This window comes from Centroberyx affinis, unplaced genomic scaffold (genome assembly GCF_046629955.1).
Source record: "Centroberyx affinis isolate AG114_WGS23_722 - 3 ecotype Tasmania unplaced genomic scaffold, CSIRO-AGI_Caff_v1 ptg006553l_1, whole genome shotgun sequence".
Classification (NCBI taxonomy): domain Eukaryota; kingdom Metazoa; phylum Chordata; class Actinopteri; order Beryciformes; family Berycidae; genus Centroberyx; species Centroberyx affinis.
The window spans coordinates 61,697-80,755 of NW_027283316.1; the positions used below are offsets into that span (position 1 = coordinate 61,697).

The 19,059-nt window shown below is 39.0% G+C and overlaps 1 protein-coding gene across 1 annotated transcript; it reads left to right on the forward strand.

Moving 5' to 3' along the window:
• The first annotated feature begins 2,430 nt into the window (after positions 1–2,430).
• Positions 2,431–11,150, forward strand: nop16 (NOP16 nucleolar protein homolog (yeast)). The gene is made up of 5 exons (XM_071512815.1): positions 2,431–2,594; positions 3,621–3,729; positions 6,033–6,099; positions 8,099–8,205; positions 10,122–11,150. Exons 1-5 carry the CDS (start codon positions 2,488–2,490, stop codon positions 10,248–10,250), a joined length of 519 nt encoding a protein of 172 aa, XP_071368916.1. The 5' UTR covers positions 2,431–2,487; the 3' UTR covers positions 10,251–11,150.
• The last annotated feature ends 7,909 nt before the right edge of the window (positions 11,151–19,059 follow it).

Consider the following 19,059-nt stretch of genomic DNA (forward strand, 5'->3'; position numbering starts at 1 on the left):
ATGATTATATTTCATATTTGATTATAGATGTAGGCCTATTCATATTTTATAATAAAATATGAAATAATAAAATCAGATAAGTCGTTCTTCTTCATCATCATCATCATCATCATCTTATGAACGGCTGCTGTGACACCCGAATTTCCCCTAGGGGATCAATAAAGTGCATCTTATCTTATCAACTTAAGTAAAAGAAAAATGACTGACTTTAAAAAAATACTCAAAATGTAGCTTACAAGTAGGCTGCACAAAATTTACTCAATTACAGTAATGTGAGTAAATGTAGTTACTTCCACCCTTTTGTGCAATAATTCAACTGTGCAATAATTATTTAATTATTTGCACTGTTGTATATATTGTAGTATGATGCACATATTTGTACATATTTCTTATTTCTCTTATTTATATATTATTATTGTTATATATTGTAGTATAATGCACATATTTTACACATTTCTTATTTTCTCATTTCTGTTTTTCTTATAATTTCTCTATGCTAATATATATTTCTCTTCTAGAATGTGAGCAACTGCAACGTAACCCAATTTCCCCTCGGGGATCAATAAAGTATTTCTGATTCTGATTCTGATTGGTGATTTTGATAAAAACATGTACATACTAATACTAATACATATATCACACGGTGATTAGGCCTACAGAATGCACATTAACAAACTAACATGCAGTTATTGTACTGTGAGCATCAGCCTGGTATTTATTTGAAGCTCGCATTGTCTTATTATATCTATTATTACTACAGTATTATCTAAAGAGAAGCCCAGCTGTTTAAGAGGAAACGCTGAATGTGCAGTTTGTCAGTGAAGATGTTTTCAGTCCCAGACAGACATCTAGAGGAAACCTGCTGCAGCTGCAGCTTCAGGTTTCATCCTGGATCTGGAAACAGGCACCTGAGACCAGAGGAGAGAGCAAGTCAACTCTGCTCCAGTCCCAAGTCAGTCTCAGGTCTTGAGGCACAAGTCTTAAGTCAAGTCCCAAGTCTAAATGTAGATTACCAAGTCAAGTCCATGTCATTAATGTTAATTTCATTAATGTTTTCACTTTAGCCTTTAACTAGCTCTTACTTCCTTCCGTTCCTTATGGCATTCTATCCCTGTTTTTATGCTCATTCTATGTCTATTTTCATGTGAAGATGCATTCTATGTATTCTATTCTCATCTCTATCTTATTTTCACTATTATTATCAAGCTTTATGTGAAGCACTTGGTGCAAGTAATTTATTTGTTGTAAAGCACTTTGAGCTGCATTTCTTGTATGAAAGGTGCTATACAAATAAAGTTTATTTATTTATTTATTTAATGTCAAGTCTCAAGTCTAAATGCAGAACAGCAAGTCAAGTCAGAACAAATCAAGAGTCCAGTATCAATTTAATATCTTAAAGAAAACTAAATATCTAGGACTTTTCAATGCAATATGGTTTTAATAGGATAAAAACTTGGTAAGAGCATCATGAGTTTGATTTCTATAATAAATAAATAGAGGGCATTTTGAATGTAAAGGAAAACATATTTCATTTCTTTTAAATCTTGGGTCTCGATCTCTGACCCTAACATGAAAACAATGTTAGGAATCCCTTTTCTTAAGTAAAATCCAAGCAAAACTGTTCTCATATGAAAAGCTGTCCGCAAACTAAAACTACACCAGATTATAATAAAAATGTGAGATTCGAGTCTTTATGTGGGCCAATCACAACCAAACTTCAGTATATCAACATTTGGGCCTTGGACATGTATACCAGATTTCAGTATTCATTCATTCATTCAAACTTTATTTCAGACTCAGGGTCCAGATAAAAAAAGAGGACATAACATACAATGAATTATATACAAAGGATCAACCTGATTAATATAAACTTTTGTCATCAAATCTATAACTTGTAGTAACAGATCACAGTTTTAATCCCATTTGAACTGGATCAGCTCCGTCCAGCTGGAAGCAGAGAGGACATCATCATCATCATCATCATCATCATCATATCAATCACTTGAATCTCACATAACAGGTTAACAAAAAGCAGTTTTGCCAGAAATTTACCCAATATCAAAACTGCCTGTAAAAACAATAAGACACCATTTCCTTTGTTTTGTTTTTCTGTTCCAGTGTTAAAACCATGGCACTCTTGTTTTCTTATTTTTTGTATTTTCAACATTTAGGCCTATTGTAATTTTCAAAGTATATATTTTCGTTTTTTAAATAAATACTGTATATCTAAAGTATATTTGTGATTTAAAAAAATATATTTTCCATTTATATTTGTCTTTTCAAAATTATTTTCCAGGTTCCTACTGCACTGTATGTTTCCTACTGTTCTGAAGATATTTTCCATGCAGAAAGGTTAAAGGCGAAAAGAAGGCGTGGCCTCTGACCACATGATCGGACCACGTGCTTCCTCCACTTCCTGGTAGCGCACGTTGTCTCTTTTTTTCACCAACAAGCTTCGCAGTGCTGTGAAGGCTGAGCTAAGTAAACATGCCGAAAGCCAAGAAATCAAGCAGAAGAAAGAAGTTTGATTACAACCAGGACAGGAAGAAACTGAAGAAGAAGTTCCTGAAAAAGCAAGCGCCGAGGATTGAAAAGTAAGTGCGAAAAGAGGATAAGTTAGCATTGTAGCTAATGTTGCTAGCATGATACCCATATAGCACACGACAACAGAGGCTTAGCTACCTATAACGCATATATAACTGATATATAAGGTATATCGATACATTATAAATAACTGACACTCACCTGACATCGTATATGACTCTTCACCTGAATGCCAGCATGAAAGCATTCACGCTAGTTCTGCTTAACCGAAATTGCAAGTTGGATAAGACATATTTCCATAAAAAAATATGTGATGCATTTTTATATTGTATGCCTTTAACGTTACCTGACTCTTATCCATGTTGACTTACCATGAGTGAGCAGGCAAGTGTCCATTCAGCCCCGATACGTGCCCTGTTCTCATATTGAGAGAGCAAGAGTCCAAACTTCATTCAAAAACATGGAAGTTTAATGTTATGCTGTTTCTCAGGAAAGGTACATTCCCCATAAAACACGACTGAAGATCTCTGTGGTGTCGTTAGGACCCACTCTTCAAATCGGCATGTATAAAAGCCACCGAGATGCACTTATTTCAATAAAATGACAACTTTTATAACTGCGAACCAGTTCTAAAAGTTGACATTTTGTTGAAATAAAGTGCTGCTTGGTGGATTCTGTATATGCCGAATTGATGAGTGGTTCCTATCAATCTGAAAAAAGGTATTTAGACATAGCTTAATGCTTCACTATTGGCTGGTCTTTGGTGCCAGGTGATGTCACCACCTGTTGTACTCTATAGAAGGTGACAGCACCTGGCACCAAAGATCAGCCAATAGCAAATGGCAATTTCAGTAGCATGATTTTTACCATTAGATGTCAGGCTTGGCACAGATTTGGGTTTGGGGATTAGTTATTCTTTAACATGAATGCGCTCTTTGTTTTCCATTGGTCTAATAAAACAATTTTTGCCTGTTCTAACAGAAAGGCCTTGGTGTATTTGGTAGATACCGTTGTGTCCAAACAGCCCTCGCTTCCCCATGTGACCTGTTCGTCTCTTAACAAGTCCCCACTCTCAGTTCACAGATCCGAAATGCATGGGACGACAAGAAGTCTATGGCGAGGAACTTGGGGGAGATGGGTCTGACATTTGATCCTAACCGCGCTCTGCCAATAAAGAAACAGAAGGTAAGTAACCGTCGTAGATTTAGTAAATCTACAGTAGAGATGTAGTAAATCAGTAGAGATGTTCCGATACTATTTTTTCCTTCCCGATACCGATTCCGATACCTGAACCTGCGTATCGGCCGATACCGAGTACCGATCCGATACCAGTGCGTTAAAAAAAATATATATATATATTATTACTATTTTTTAACAGCTGTATACTACTAACCCTGTATGGATGTGATATGATTGCTGTCATTGTTGTATGGCCTGGCTCAGGTTAAACCCTTTGTAAAACATGAACAAATACATACAGAGAATGAATGCCATAGAACTTTATTATCTAGTTTGACAGTCAGTCTTAACTGAAAAAGAACATACATAAATAAATCTAGGAAAAAATAACAATTCCTTTAAAAAACTGTTAAAGTGCAGCCACAATTTAGTAAAATAAAAGACATATACAATTTTAAATAGTACAATTACAGTATAAATTTAGTATATAAGTATAGATTTCTGGGAAAACGGACGTTTTATCTGGGTGAAACTACGTTAAAGTTGACTTTTTCCCGGGTCTGATAAATTACGTGATATTGAATCGGTGCATAGACTCGCGTACTTGCCGATACCCGATCCAGCATTTTAGGCTGTATCGGAGGCATTTCCGATACTGGTATCGGTATCGGCACAACTCTATAAATCAGCCTTAAGTGTCTGGCTCAAGAGTTCCTCAGCAGCAGCTGGCATTAGTCCTGCCTTCACTTTCCATGCCCACATTCACCCCCCAGTAGTATTTTTTGTTTTCATTTTAATGATACAGTGACTTATGAATGCTATTAAATGGAGAAACATGTTGTTAGCATAATAAAGATGCCCTATCTTTTAATTCAATCAATATACTTTATTAGCCTTTTCATCCTTTGTTCTCCAGCCTTCACTTCTCTTCTTTGCTGCTGTAATGACCCACTTTCCCCTCGGGGATCAATAAAGTCAGTCTGATCTTGTACTCAGGCCAGCAGCTTGTTTTGCAGCGGTCTGAGACAAGGTCTGCTGTTGTTATGACTTATGAACACTAGCGGCACATAAACGATAGATTAATCTCTCCCTCCTCTGGGCTCAGGGTCGAGGACAGCTGTCCTTGTCGTCTCCTCACATGACGGCACTGACAAAAAACCTCTGAGTCACATTTTACTCCCAAAAATGGGAAAAAAAACATGTTCAGCAGTCCCTGGCTTGAATCTATTAACCCACAATCCAACAGCAGTGTCTGGTGAGCTGCGATGTATTTCAGTGATTCTCAACCCTTTTCATATTAAGGACTCCTAATTTAGTCCACATTAGGGCCACGGACCCCCATTTGATGAGATTTTGTCTCTTGGACCCAAATCTGAGAATATTTTTATTGTCAGATATGATTTTGTCCAGAATCCCAGGGTTAGTAGAGGAACAAATCTCCAAAAAAGGCTTTAGTTTTTGAGATACCCCTACCCGAGGTAGAACAAAGCACAACCATGTTTTTTCATAACTTTAATATGTCTAGTTTTTGAAATGGATGGTTGTATAAAAATATTTTACTGCAAAATTAGTTTATTTGGTTGATGTTTGGATCCTCCCCAAAACCGGAAATAGTGAAAATTTAGGCTTCTCCAAAAGGGACAGCATCTGCCTTATCACATGTATCTCTGGAAATAATGATCAGAATGTCACCAAATTTGGACTGGATGTTCACAGACAGTTATTGCATACAATAAAGAAAAGATTTCATCAATAGCTTTGTCCATCTTTGAAATGTATACACTTAAACACACATGAATTATAGGCGGAAATTGAATAGGAAATTAAAAATCCAAAAGGTATGTATATACAGTACTGTGCAAAAGTCTTAGGCACCCTAGATTTTTTATATAAATTTCTTAGAAGTCTTAGATGTTTATTTGTTTTCTGCATTAGTGTGTCAGTAGACTGCTGTTTATTGTAAATTTTTGATTTTAGTTTTGAAAGCATCTTCGCTTTATGGATTTCTTTGACATATGCCTAAGACTTTTGCGCAGTACTGTATATGTCTGTAGTAAGGAGACCAATCACCAAAAAATGTAAAAATCTGTATTGTAGGTAGAGAGATAACAGAAACTATGATCAAACTGGTAATTCTTCTACATTATCTAATTTTGTTAACTTCTTGTAAATGTAATAATGGTGAAGTTTAACAGTTCACCAGTTTGTTGGGGATGCCCTGGAACCTCAGGGACCCTAGATGGTCCCTGGACCCCACGTTGAGAACCACTGGTGTATTTCATAATGTGTGTTTCTGTGCGTATGTTCAGGTCCAAGCTGCGGAGAGAGAAACTAAAGCTGCCGTCGATATTGTGACGAAGCCATACGTTCTCAACCGTAAGACCTTTTCTGTTCGTTTTAAGACTTAAATACTGTGTAGTAATTATTGGTTTCTTTTGCCCTCCAGTTGATATTTGCTAACACACACTTGTTGTGCAGAAGGAAAAACGGGCCTTGTCTGTGTTTCCCTTTGCTTTAGCTCTGCGTCATGACTCTTCTCTCTCTCTCTCTCGCCACTTTGACAGCTGCTCTGCATTGCTTCCAATAATCATTTGATTTAATTCATTTGGGCACTCGATATGTTTCCCTAATTTCCATCTAATCAGACCAGCAATTTGACTGAAAGTAATATTTCACTTTTATAGCTCTGCTCTGCTTTCCTGCTGTCAAACCAGCAATGAATGGCTTTTTTTCCCCCAGGTCCCAATGTTGGTAACTGCATAAGGGACAGATTTATTTCCTGAACAGTGTAATCTGAAGCGCAGAATGAAATATTACCTTCATCTACTTGAAAAGTTTTGTGTAGATGTGTTAGAAGTCAGACTTTTAGCTTAGGGTTTCAAACTGGAAACAAGTGATCCTGTTGTCTGCCATGAATAATGCAGGCACTTCTTGGGCCAATCATTAACAAGATGCATCGTCCCTTCAAGTTTCATCAATATCAGTGTTGTAGCAGTTATGGGCTTTCAAAGTTTGAAATGTTGACCTTTAAACTACAGAAGAACAATGACAAAATGCATTGTTCCTCCAAGTTTCGTCAAAATCTGACTGTTTTTATCTTAGAAATAACTTTTGAAAAATGTTTGACCTTATAATTGTAGCGCCCTCATTAGGTCAGTCAGTGTATTTTTTTAAATGCATGAACACAGTGCCAAGATGCATCAGCCCTCCAAGTTTAGTCAAAATTGGACCATTTGTGTCGCAGTTATGACCTTTCAAATTTTGAAATTTTGCCCTTCAACTATAGCGCTCCCATCAGAACAATTGGTTTGATTTTGTAAACCCCAGAACATGGTGCTAAAATAAAGAGGTGCTGATTAGGAGTCCCCAAAGTGACCAGTATTGATGGTTGACCATTCATGAACTCCTAGAGCAGGCTAGGAAAATGAAAATTAATTTTCTGCTAAAGTGAAGTGTCACTTGAAAGCTTTCAGGATTTGAATTAAGGCTGATTATCAAATGCAAGCACAGCAAGTCGATACTTGAGACCTTGTGGAGAAAGATCTTCCCAAGTCTTCTTGGAGAGAACGATCTTCTCATGATAGTGAACACAGACTCTTCCTTTTCATTTTCCCAGCTGTTACAACCATCTCTGTACTGTAGACCAGTGATTCTCAACCTTTTTCATATCGAGGACCCCTAGTTTAGTCCACATTAGGGCCACAGACCCTAAGTTACATTAAACTTCAGCATTACTTCATTTACAAGAAGTTAACACAATTAGAGAATGTAGAAGAATGACTGTTTTGATCATAGTTTCACTGTTATCGCTCTATCATTTGATGAGATTTTGTCTCTCTGACCCAAATCTGAGAATATCTTTATTGTTAGATATGATTTTGTCCAGAATTCCATGACTATCTGTATTGTAGGTAGAGAGATAACAGAGAAACTATGATCAAAACAGTCATTCTTCTACATTCTCTAATTGTGTTAACTTCTTGTAAATGAAATAATGGTGAAGTTTAACAATTCATCAATTTGCCTGGGACCCCATGGAACCTCCCGAAGGACCCCTGGTGGTCCCCGGACCCCACGTTGAGAACCACTGCTGTAGACTACAGTGCTGCTCGTTCTTGCAATGCATCTTGGGGCTTTCCGTTCGTTTTTTGTTGGTCAAGTCACCATCCAGTGCTTCCTCAGCTGGCAAGTAAACTTCCGGGATCTTTATCAGTCCTCCGTCCTTTCATTTTTTTTTTTTTTTGGAATCACGGTTAGATATTAGAGATATAACGTAAAATGCTTCATGGAGGACACAAGAACGCACAAGAAGACGTATCGAGAAAGAGCCTCAGTCTCTGATTTGTCGTTGTGTGTTTTCTGTGGTTTTGAGCAGAGCTGGAGGAGGAGGCCAGTCGTCTAGAGAAAGACACCAAGACCTTGTCCTCAGACTTGATTGAGTACGTTCAGCACATGGTCAGAGAACACAACGAGGACTACAAGGTAAGATGATCCAGCATGTGCCAAAGATGACCCAGAACTGGAGGGTTAATACTTGTCCAGTGGGAAACTTTACCAGATATGTGATTTATCAGTTCAGTTCTTTCCTTCTTTCTCCCTTCTTTCTTATTCATTTATCGATCTAGGTGTTTATTAATCAATCACTTTTCTACATAATGTGTTTGTCTCTCGGTAAATCTATCTACTGACTGACTTCATATTTACTGATGGATTTACTTGACTTACTATTTAAAGTACTCGTCTGCTTTCTGGATGCTTGAGAGAAGCTGAGGTTCCCTGCAAATGCCTCTAGGTGGCAGCATCATCAAGACTGTACTGACCCAGTGAGCCAGGAGTCGAGCTGGATGTCTGCTGTTGTTTTTGTGGGCTTTTGAGGCATTGTAGGACACATCACACACACACACACACACACACACCCCTGTTCATTACCAATAGAGATTCTGTTTTCCTGCTTTTCCCCTGTTGTTTTGTCCTGATCATGACCCGGAAACACCTGTTTGCTATGAAAACAACTTGACTCGTGTGTATGTTTGTTTTCTCCCTGCAGTTTGCAGGCTGGTCAGAACTAGATTGAGCTGTGTGTGTGTGTGTGTGTGTGTGTGTGTGTATGTGTGTGTATATGTGTGTGTGTGTGTGTGATTGACAGGCAGGTAGGGACGCCTGATTGGTTGTTAAGATCCGGGTGCCCTGAGATTTTAGAGTGGCTAATTTTAGGTCCTGGGACAGCTACAGAGACCGGATTTTTTTTTCTCAGAGAGTTTGATTTATTGATAACTGCTGGGATGTAAAGAGAACTTCAACAAATATTACCAAACTGGTTCTTAAAAAATGGCCTACCCTAGCATTAATTAGCAGTCATGGCTTAGTCACAGAAAATAATTAGTGGAAATGTGCAGGTAGCCTGCATGTTGCCTATAGGGGCATGGTACTCCAAAGTCTTTATCTAGGTGTGTTGACCATGTGTTCTTCATAGTACGTATGTATAATGTAAAGGGTTAAATTCTTGTTATTCTGCTTGCATATCTTAACGTAAAGTGTTTAAATGCTCTAGGTTTTACTGACTTCATTTCCTTTCACTCTTATGTTTCTTTTCAAACATAAGAGTGTCTAGGTGTTGATTTTGTTATGGGACACTCTTATGTTTCAAAAGTAACATAAGAGTGTCCCATAACAAAATCAACACCTACACTACATGACCTAACAAAGCTGCATTCAAATTATCTGATTGTATTCATACTTTTGTTACTGTAAAACTTCAGCTGACTAAATGAATCGTCTCGTGAGAAAAAGATGAAAAACTTTGTATTGTCCTGATGAATTTTAATTTGTGTATATATAAAGTTTACTTTGAAGGCTAGAAGAACAACAGTGTATTGTTATATAGACCAGTGGTTCTCACCCTTTTTCATATCATGGACCCCTAATTTAGTCCACATTAGAGCCACAGACCCCCCATTTGATGAGATTTTGTCTCTGGGACCCAAATCTGAGAATATTTTTATTATTAGATATGATTTTGTCCAGAATTCCATGACTGTCTGTATTGCAGGTAGAGAGAAAACAGAGAAACTATGATCCAAATAGTCAGTCTTCTATATTCTATAATTGTTCTTATAAATGAAATAATGAAGTTTAACAATTCATCAATTTGCTGGGGACCCCCTGGAATGCCCTCAAGGACCCCTGGTGGTCCCCGGACCCCCACGTTGAGAACCACTGATATAGAGCATGTTTCAACTTCTGGATTCCAAAATTTCCATGCCACTTAACCATTTTATTTTACCTGCCAAATTGAGTTGTGGAGTAGGGAGGTAACGTTTTTAAAAGCTGGTTTGAGATCCACCAGAGTTATTTGTCTTAACGGTGACCTGACTTCTTCCCGGTCTTCTTCCCTGCAGGCCATGGCCAGAGACGAGAAGAACTACTACCAGGACACTCCCAAGCAGATCAAAAGGAAAATCAACGAGTACAAGCGCTGCCATGCGGAGCACTTCGACGCCTTCATGAAGTCGTTAGCCGCTCAGTAGCCAATGAGACGACACGGGGGGGGGATCGACCCGGGTGTGGACTCTGCATCGCTTCAGAGGGGGAAATGTTTTCTGCCTCGCCCCAATTCTCCATCCTTCCTTCTCATTCTGGTGTGGAGAATCCTGTCAGCAGGGCAGGCAGCGCATTCAGGCAGACTGTGACACAAGCCCAAAAACTTCCATCATCAGAATTACACACAAATATAAGAAGTACAGGAGGGTCTGAAAATGTGGAGGGTGAAGCCCAGGTGCTGACTGAACAGTGAGATAGGGCTGCAACTAACGATTATTTTCATTGTCGATTAATCTGTCGATTAATCGATTAGTTGTTTGGTCTATAAAATGGTGAAAAATGTGGATCAGTGTTTCCCAAAGCCCAAGATGACGTCCTCAAATGATTTCCTGGTTTAATGTGTTTTTCCATTTTTGCTTCCTGCATATTGTCCTGATCCCCCATCATTGTATATGTGCCACTTCTGTTGATTGAGGTGTATTTTTTTTTATGTATCATTCAAAGACCTTGAAGCCCCATTTCAGCAGAGACTTTTTTTCAAGGATGAAAAGTATTTTTGACACATAAAGTTCTGCTGTTTCACTGTCTTTCCTGATCATCATATTCCTGACTTTGGGTCGAGTGCATCTGACGGAAGTTAATTCACTTTCAATTCATCTCTGTAAAGTTTTTGTGTTGAAAATGTGTATTTGTTACACTTAAATGTGTAGAAAATGCCGTTCTTAACCCGGTTACTCAGCTAACCCGGTTTTGGGTGGATACATGTAAACGTTAGAACTGGGTTAGAAGAACCTGGTTAAGGTTGTATTCCAATTATGAGAAACCAGGTTGCCTGGTTTAGTCCCATATTAAACTGGTTACTGTGGAATGGAAACATCTTACTCTTTTCACTTTTGGTTTTCACTGTCTGCACAGACACAATGCATTATGGGTACATTTTAATGTTTAAAAAAAAGAACATGGGGTAAGTTGAGCTACCCTTTGTTTCCATACAATACAAACAAAATGAATGGTAAGTGAGCCATGTAAATGTAGTATTCTTTATTCTTATTCTGAGTTCAATTTGAGGTCAGAAATTTAGCATGACTGTGTGAAGCAGTTTTTGTCCAAATAGCTGTGGGGTAAAAATGTGCTGCTAGTTCCCTGGGGCAAGTTTAGCCAATGGCTCAGCTTACCCCAATCTAATTATATTTACATCTTATTAAGATGTAGTTAATTCAAACCTGTATGTGCTCAAGTGGTATTTTCAAATATTACAAACTCAGATATCATGATGCTTTGAGACTACAAACTCAAAACAAACAGGAGTTCAGCCTCTCTGGAGGATCAGAGAGAATAGCAGCTGAGGAAGAGCCGGGAGGAAAGTTGATTTGATCAGCTGCAGCAGAAGAGAACATGGAGAGAACAAAATTTAAGAGATATACTGAGAAAACTAAGTACCATGAAGAGGCTGGCACACAAACACAATGTTGTTTTGAGCCAAGTTGTGCATTATCTTTCTGAAAATAAGAGAAATTGTCACCGTGACATTGTTGAAGTAAACAAGACGTTATAATGTGATTCTCAGAAGAGACAGGATGGAGAGACGGTTTGTTTGCCCCTGCAAGCTGGAAAGAACAAAAATAAAGTTTTTGAGCTGTGTAACATTGGATGTACTAAGCTACTAAAATGATTAGCTACAGAAAATGCTTTCATTTCCACTGATGCCCAACAACCTTAGGTTTAAATCATTATTGTTTGAAATAAATAGTTATTTTTCCGTAGTAGCACAAACTGTGTTTACCCCATTCTCCATTTACAATTTCCATTACTATTGGAAGCATCATTTCTTTCCCCTGTATTACAAGTAGGGAAGTTTGCTGCATTTTTTTCTTACTTTTCTTCTCAGACTGATCCATCTGTGCAGGAATATTCTGTTAGCTGGTTTATTTGTGCCAACAGAGAGACTCAGTTGCAGGGTATCACAAGTTCATGTAAACAGATTAACCTGAATAACACCTTAACTGGAGTGTGGCCAATAGCCGGAAGTTGATGTTGTAATTCTGTCATATCAGTAAACACACTTGTTCAGTTTAATCTCAGAGCGGCTGAGCCTCGGGATGCTGGAACTGAACTCTGCACACAGTTTACAGCAACATGAATGCATCACAGGTCAATTGTGATGCATTTATGGCAGTGAGAGAAACTGGAATTTGTCATAACAAGGGACTTTACCCCCCACTCCACCCCACCCACTTCAGTGACCTCATTGAAACTACCAGTTCCTACTGGCTCAAGCAGGCAAAAGAAGCATGTCTTCCCTCCACTGATGTACTGTATATAATCTGTCTTTCTATCGATGTAGTACTTGGACCCACAGACAATATTGGCTCCAGAGTCAGCTGATGGTTGAAACAGCGAGCTCCACTGCCTCTTGCAGCTAACAAACTGCAACAAACTTTGTCAAAATATCTCCAAAACAATACGGAGAGCGACCAACGTATTTCTCTCCACGGCACCATTTCTACTCTCACTTCCACACTGGATCGTCTTCTACCGAACTCTACTGTTTACAATCTGACCTGACCGTCCAGAACTACAGTAGATCACTCCGCCAGGAACCGCCTTTCACCCCACAGCGGTCTGTGCTGCGGCGGAGAAAAATAGTTCCTTATTGGTGAAAGTGAAGAGCCTACAAACGGCTTTTTTGGAGATATTTTGACTAACAGTTTGGACTCATTGTTAGCAGCAAGAAGCAGCGGAGCTCGCTGTTTCAACTGACAGCTGACTGGAGACAATAATGTCTGTGGGTCCAAGTACTACAGGGATGGAGAGACTCTTTATATATATTGTAGGTCCAAACTCACTGAACTTATCCTTTAACGACTTTAACAACAGGAGCGAGTTTTGACTGCTAGTGACGAACATCCTACATCACTTACTGAGACGGATCCTTCTCACTTAGGTGCTTAGAGAATTCAAATGACAGCCATGAGGTCACTGGTGGAGGCGCTTAAAATAACTGACAACACTGCGTACAGTTTCTTCTACATGCACAGAGTCTTTATTTTTATTTTGCTCAGCTTGTAGTCTGAAAATACATTCAACACCATGTCGCCTACGGAACATTTATGAACACTGTACACACTGTACTCAGCTGAATATGTACATGGGCCCGACTTTGCGGGTCTGCATCCGTTTAGTTTCTCTTTTAACACAGAATCCCTTGTCAGGTTTGCTCCCATGGCTTCAGAGTAGGCTATCACTGTACAAAATAAAGCAAGGGATGGGAGATATTGTGGTGAAAATGTGTCGTTTGCAACATCAAGTGTTGCAACTGGAGTGAACACAGCTTCTAAAACACTGTACAGAGAAAATGGTCTATATACATGATTTCCTCTGTGTTCCTTCAGCTGTGGTGCAGCACCTCAGCAAAAAATAACCACTGTTGCTAGATTAAATGTGAAGTAACTGTAGTCCTGATGGATAGAGTGTTTTTGTATGGTTAAATATTCACAGTAAAACATCTTTAGCACTGAAACCAAGCACCAATTCTGCATGAGATTACAGAGGAAACACAGTGAGGTCAGAAAACTGGGAGCTGTGGCGTTGTAAGTAAGAGGTAGTGTGCAATATGACAGCAAAAGAAACCCCTGGTGACGAAGACACGTTCATATTCCACAAGCATTGCGAGTAATTCGATCAAATTCATCTAACAACACCCTGCTCAGAGAATATGCAGCAGCGAATGAAACATGGCACTGGTTTGGCACACAGGCTGAACTGGTGCTCTGTGGTTTGGCAGGTCGACCTCAAGCCCAGGGCAGGAAAGTCAGACTTGAATCCATCGGCCACAGCGGCCAGTGGATCCCAAAAACTTTCACTTTCAATATTTTACCAGCCAAAATGCTTTTAAGAAGGAAAGAACAAACCTGCCAACCACATGCTAAAATTTACCCACATTTGGCTGCTGTTCAGTAACCTACATCACAGTTTGGTTGTAGGCAAAGTCAACCTCTTTACTGTTTTTTTTTTCTTCTTCAGTGAATCTGCTACACAGGTCAACAGCAAAACAATAGTTTGACCTAGTTCTCCTCTGTCGACCCTATCTGCTCTCATCAATAATTCACAGCCTTGTTTCACTGAGCGACTTGAAGTGGCCACTGAGTCAGAGAGATATCAGTGATGATGCAATCTGACCCAGGGTTTCATTACACTGTTAGCCAGGTCACTCTGAAAAAGATTAATATTGGGTGAAAAACTCAAAATCTCCAAAATGTCAACTTTTCAAGAACTAAAGGTGATGATAAACAGGCAAATTTTTAGAGCAAATTTGGGGCAAAATCCAGCAAATTTTGAGAGCAAGGTTTCAACATCGACCTATCAGAGACAGGAAAATTGGTCAGGTGATCTGTCCTCAGCCCAAAATATTTTCAAAATGGTCCAACTGCTGCTAAATAAAACACAACTAGGAAATAACAGCTATGATTATTTTTATATAACATTTAATCTATCAAGCTAGCTAGCTGTCGGATGCCAGAGCCAAACATAAGCCTGTAATACAGGTTATGAAATCCCACTGGATAACCTTAATAAAATGACTAAATTATTACATATTTAGTAGAAAAGAGGAGGCTAGATGACAGTGATGGAAGCAGTTTGTTATTGCATCAATCTTCACTCCTCCAACTGTCAGATTTGTCATTTCCCGCTGCCCACTGCCCAGTCACTCACACTCACTGCTGGCAAAGTTTGCCCTTAAAATTTGCCTGTTTCATCGGCTTTAGGAAAACAGCCTTGAATTTAGACTGACCGCCATGCATTTATTAAATTTATCAGTTAAAAAAGTATTCATAAATCCATGGATTATGCTTTCAGTGTGCTGAGAAAACACTGGCTCAGGTCTGTAAGTCTGTCAAAGTGGCGTCTCAGCAAAAACAGCTTCCTGTGCCACCAGTTGCAGAACTTTGCCCGGAGGAACAAGGTCACACCGCTATAGAGGCCTATAGATTTTATCTGTGTTTGTGTTTGCATTGACGTGTTCAGCCAGCAGAGACGGGAAACACTTCCTTGTTTTCCAGCTCTGTGCTTGTGAACGGGCTCTTCTGAACGTGTCAGAGCCTTTTTAAATGGTTTAAATGGTTTTGTCTTCAAACAGATGGCCGTGTCTTAAAATAGGTCAGATGATCACTCCACTTATTTGATTCAAGAAAATTCTAGTAACAAATTGTTTTGAAACAAGGGAATTTATCTCACTCTATTGGCAGATTATGTCACTTGTTATAAGAAAAATACAGTTTAAGACTCTATACAAGATATATAGAGATCACCCAATGGACACTTTTGCAGTTTAAGGAATTCTGCCTGATAGGAATTGAAGACAGAAATATCAATGGTCCATATGAATAAAATTAAAAAAATTCAACCGCAAAACAGGAACACATGCATACATTCAAATTTAACAGTGCCGTTATCACAAAGCATAACAAAGAAAAGCAATGTCTTGGTCACAGAAACAGTACAGTACATACTACAATCCACTGAACCCTTGGTTACTGGGGAAATTACATTTCTGCACTAAGTCCAAACGAATAAAACTTCACATTCAGTATTCACTGTGCGTCGTAAGCAGACCTTGTCACACACACACACACTGCATTAAGAAATTAGAATCTAGCTAATTCCAGTTTTGTCATTACAACAAGGGGCTTTGAAGCCAAATACTGCACATGTGCATTGAGACAACCAGGAATGAATATTTTACTGGATACTAGTCCATGTCTAATATGTCTTCTGTCCAGACGATCGTAGAATGATCCACTGTAGGGAGAAAACTGGATTGGGAGTGAATGGATTTGGGAGGAGTGGGAAGCCAAATCGCACTGCAAGCCTTCTGCTCAAAATCCTTAAAGGAATCCCTCGATGGCCAGAGAGGTTTGGTCCGCCGCTGCCAGAACTTTCTTTCCTGTGTCTTCCCTACTGTCTCCCTTCTTACCTTACGTAAACAATAAAAACATTAAAAGCCCACTTGCCCACTTTCTTTAAAGGTGCTTATGAGTAGCATTTTTAAACATCAATATATCATTGTCAATTTAATTGTGATACCTTGGTGCGCCATAAACAAATGGGACCATGGTGAAGACGAATTGTAGCCTCTATCTCACCAGTGGTTTTGTTACTGTTAGTTTCTCAAAATTAAGACATTTCCCAGAATCCCTGTTGCTTCCTGTCACAAAAAGGAAATGGCTTCTTCAGTCAAAAGTTTTCTCTTTCACTTTACTCAAGACGATGCACGTTGGAAGTGATTTTTCCATCAGTCTTTCCCTCCTTCCACCATCTGCTGCCAGAAACTCTGAAAGCTTTAGCTCCATTTGCTCTGGAAGAACAGAACCTCTTCCTGTTTTGTGCCGTAAAGCGATCCAGCAGATTTCCCTCCAAATCCACCAGGTGGCAAGCAAAGTAAAATGTAGTATAGAGGCTTGTAGGGGCTGCCAATAATATCTGTGGTTTATTGATGCTAAAATGCTACAAGAAGAAGCATCTTTAAAAACAGAATGTCTTGGCATTTTGAAATGTTGTTGGGTTATTTTTGTTTGTTCCTTAAAACTGTGGTTAGTTTCAGTTCCCTAAAGTCAAATCAACAAGCCAGCAGACTTGTTTAGCAAAGCAGATGATGCTAATGTCAACATGCAACTTCTAGCCACTACTAGCCAGTAGCTAGTGTGCTAATCAGATGTGCTAACAGTGATGGTTAGCTGACTAGATAGTTAGCTAGCTAACAAGCTGACATTATCCAAACACAAAATTGATCAGATGTATCAGTGTGGAAATGATCAGTTTGTTGTCAAAAACAGCACAGGGATTAATGTCTTTTCCATTCTATTAAGAAGGCTAAACTCTGGGTGCGTTCCAATACCCATACTTCCATACTATTTAGTATGCCAGAAAAAGATTTAGCATGTCCCAATTCATGCATGTCAATGCAGTATGCCAGAAAATACCCGGATGCCCTACTACATCCGGTCGAATTTTGCAGTATGCAGGCCAGCATGCTTTTTTGGCTATTCTGACCCACAATCCTCTGCGCAGCGGAAGACACGTCACTTCGACTGAGCCGCATGCTGAGCCGCCAGAGAGAGAAAAAAACAAAACAAACAAACAAAACCAAAAACTGTGGTGCATCTAATACTGCATGCTATAATGTACAATGACGTTAAAACTACATACATTACAAAGTAACAGCAGCAGAGCTCTCCGGGTTGATCTCCAACGGTATGCGCGTCTCTGACGAGCTCGGCGAATGGCGTTTTGGATCTCCATGGCAACGTTTTCAACAATCTTCAAATTTTGCGCTAGGGACTGCAACCGTATTATTGCGATGGATATATAAGCAAGAGGGTCAATGTTCAAGACGCAATGTGATGACCAAATAGTATGTCCCAATTGTCTGCCTACTACATGCACAGTACATACTTTCTAAGGGCAGATGTAGTACGTAGTGTAGTAAAAAGAAAAAGTATGCGATTTGGAACGTAGGGTCTATGTTTAGAAGCACAATCAGCTGTTCACAGCCATTGGCCAAGAGCTGAGGACCTCCAATATGGCCGCCAGAGGGAGCGTTACATCACCTGAAAACCCTCTGTAGTCCACACTAAGATATAAGTATCAGTACTTGCAATGTAAAAATTTTAAATATGGAAATTCTCATCTGAATTCTCATCTGAATTTGTATGTATACAAATACAAATATACTATTGTTCGCTTCAGTGTTTTCTGCTGCTGCTGTATGGATACAGACAATACTTTTAACATGAAACAGAATTGAAGGCTTAAAGTTTGCTTCGATCTTTCCCTTTTGAAAACGAACTGTAGCAATCTGATTGTACATTTTAGAAGGATACTATACAAATATCACAGGAAAACTACAAATCCCTGCAGCATACCATAGGATAAAGTTATATAAACTTACTATTGAGTTCCACACACTTTAGACCCTATAGGAAAATTACCTATTAAGTACCACAGAGTACCACACAAATACTATAAATCCTTATAGGAATATTATAGTATTTTTTCTAAGGGTTTCATCTTTGTCAGGAAATTTATTTATTTATTCTTTTATTTGTTAATTCTTTTTTCTGGCTAAAAGTTTCCTCAGCTTTTTAACATTGCTTGTTGTAAACCTTTGGGTCAAAAAATTCTAAATATTTAAAGCAAGAAAAACTTCATAAATTTTACTTTTTTGTAAATATATGTAAGCTGTCCAGTAGCTTACATAATACAACATGCAATGTGTTTCAGTTTGATGCCAGCAGCTGAAGCAGGAGCCATGCCCCTTGGTTTCAATATAGGACGCTAAAAATGCTCACAAGCCATTTAAAAAAAACGAATGGAAAACTTTCCCTCACAGTTTGACAAATGTCTCAATAAACCAACAGCATTTCAAAATGTCAAGGGGTCCCTTTAAATTCCCTCCCTTTTACAGATCTCAGAAAAGCCTCGGCGTGTCTTTCTAGAACCCAGCCGATGAATTCAGTGGTCTGTGACTTGGTGCAGTGTCGCTCCCTCGGGCTTCAGCCTCGCAGCACTCAAACTGATCCTGCTCAGCTCCACACACTTCTCTGAACACGTACAGAAGGTTTCCGGGAAACGGCAAAACCTGCGTTGAACGCAAATCTGCACACACATCTAAGAAAGAACTTCACGTCTTCCGATTCATGTTTTATACATCGCCTACGTGATCTGTATTTAAATAAACCTGTCACTGGCTGACGTTAATTGCTGTGTAGGAGAGCGGTCCGAGATCTGAGTCGCTGG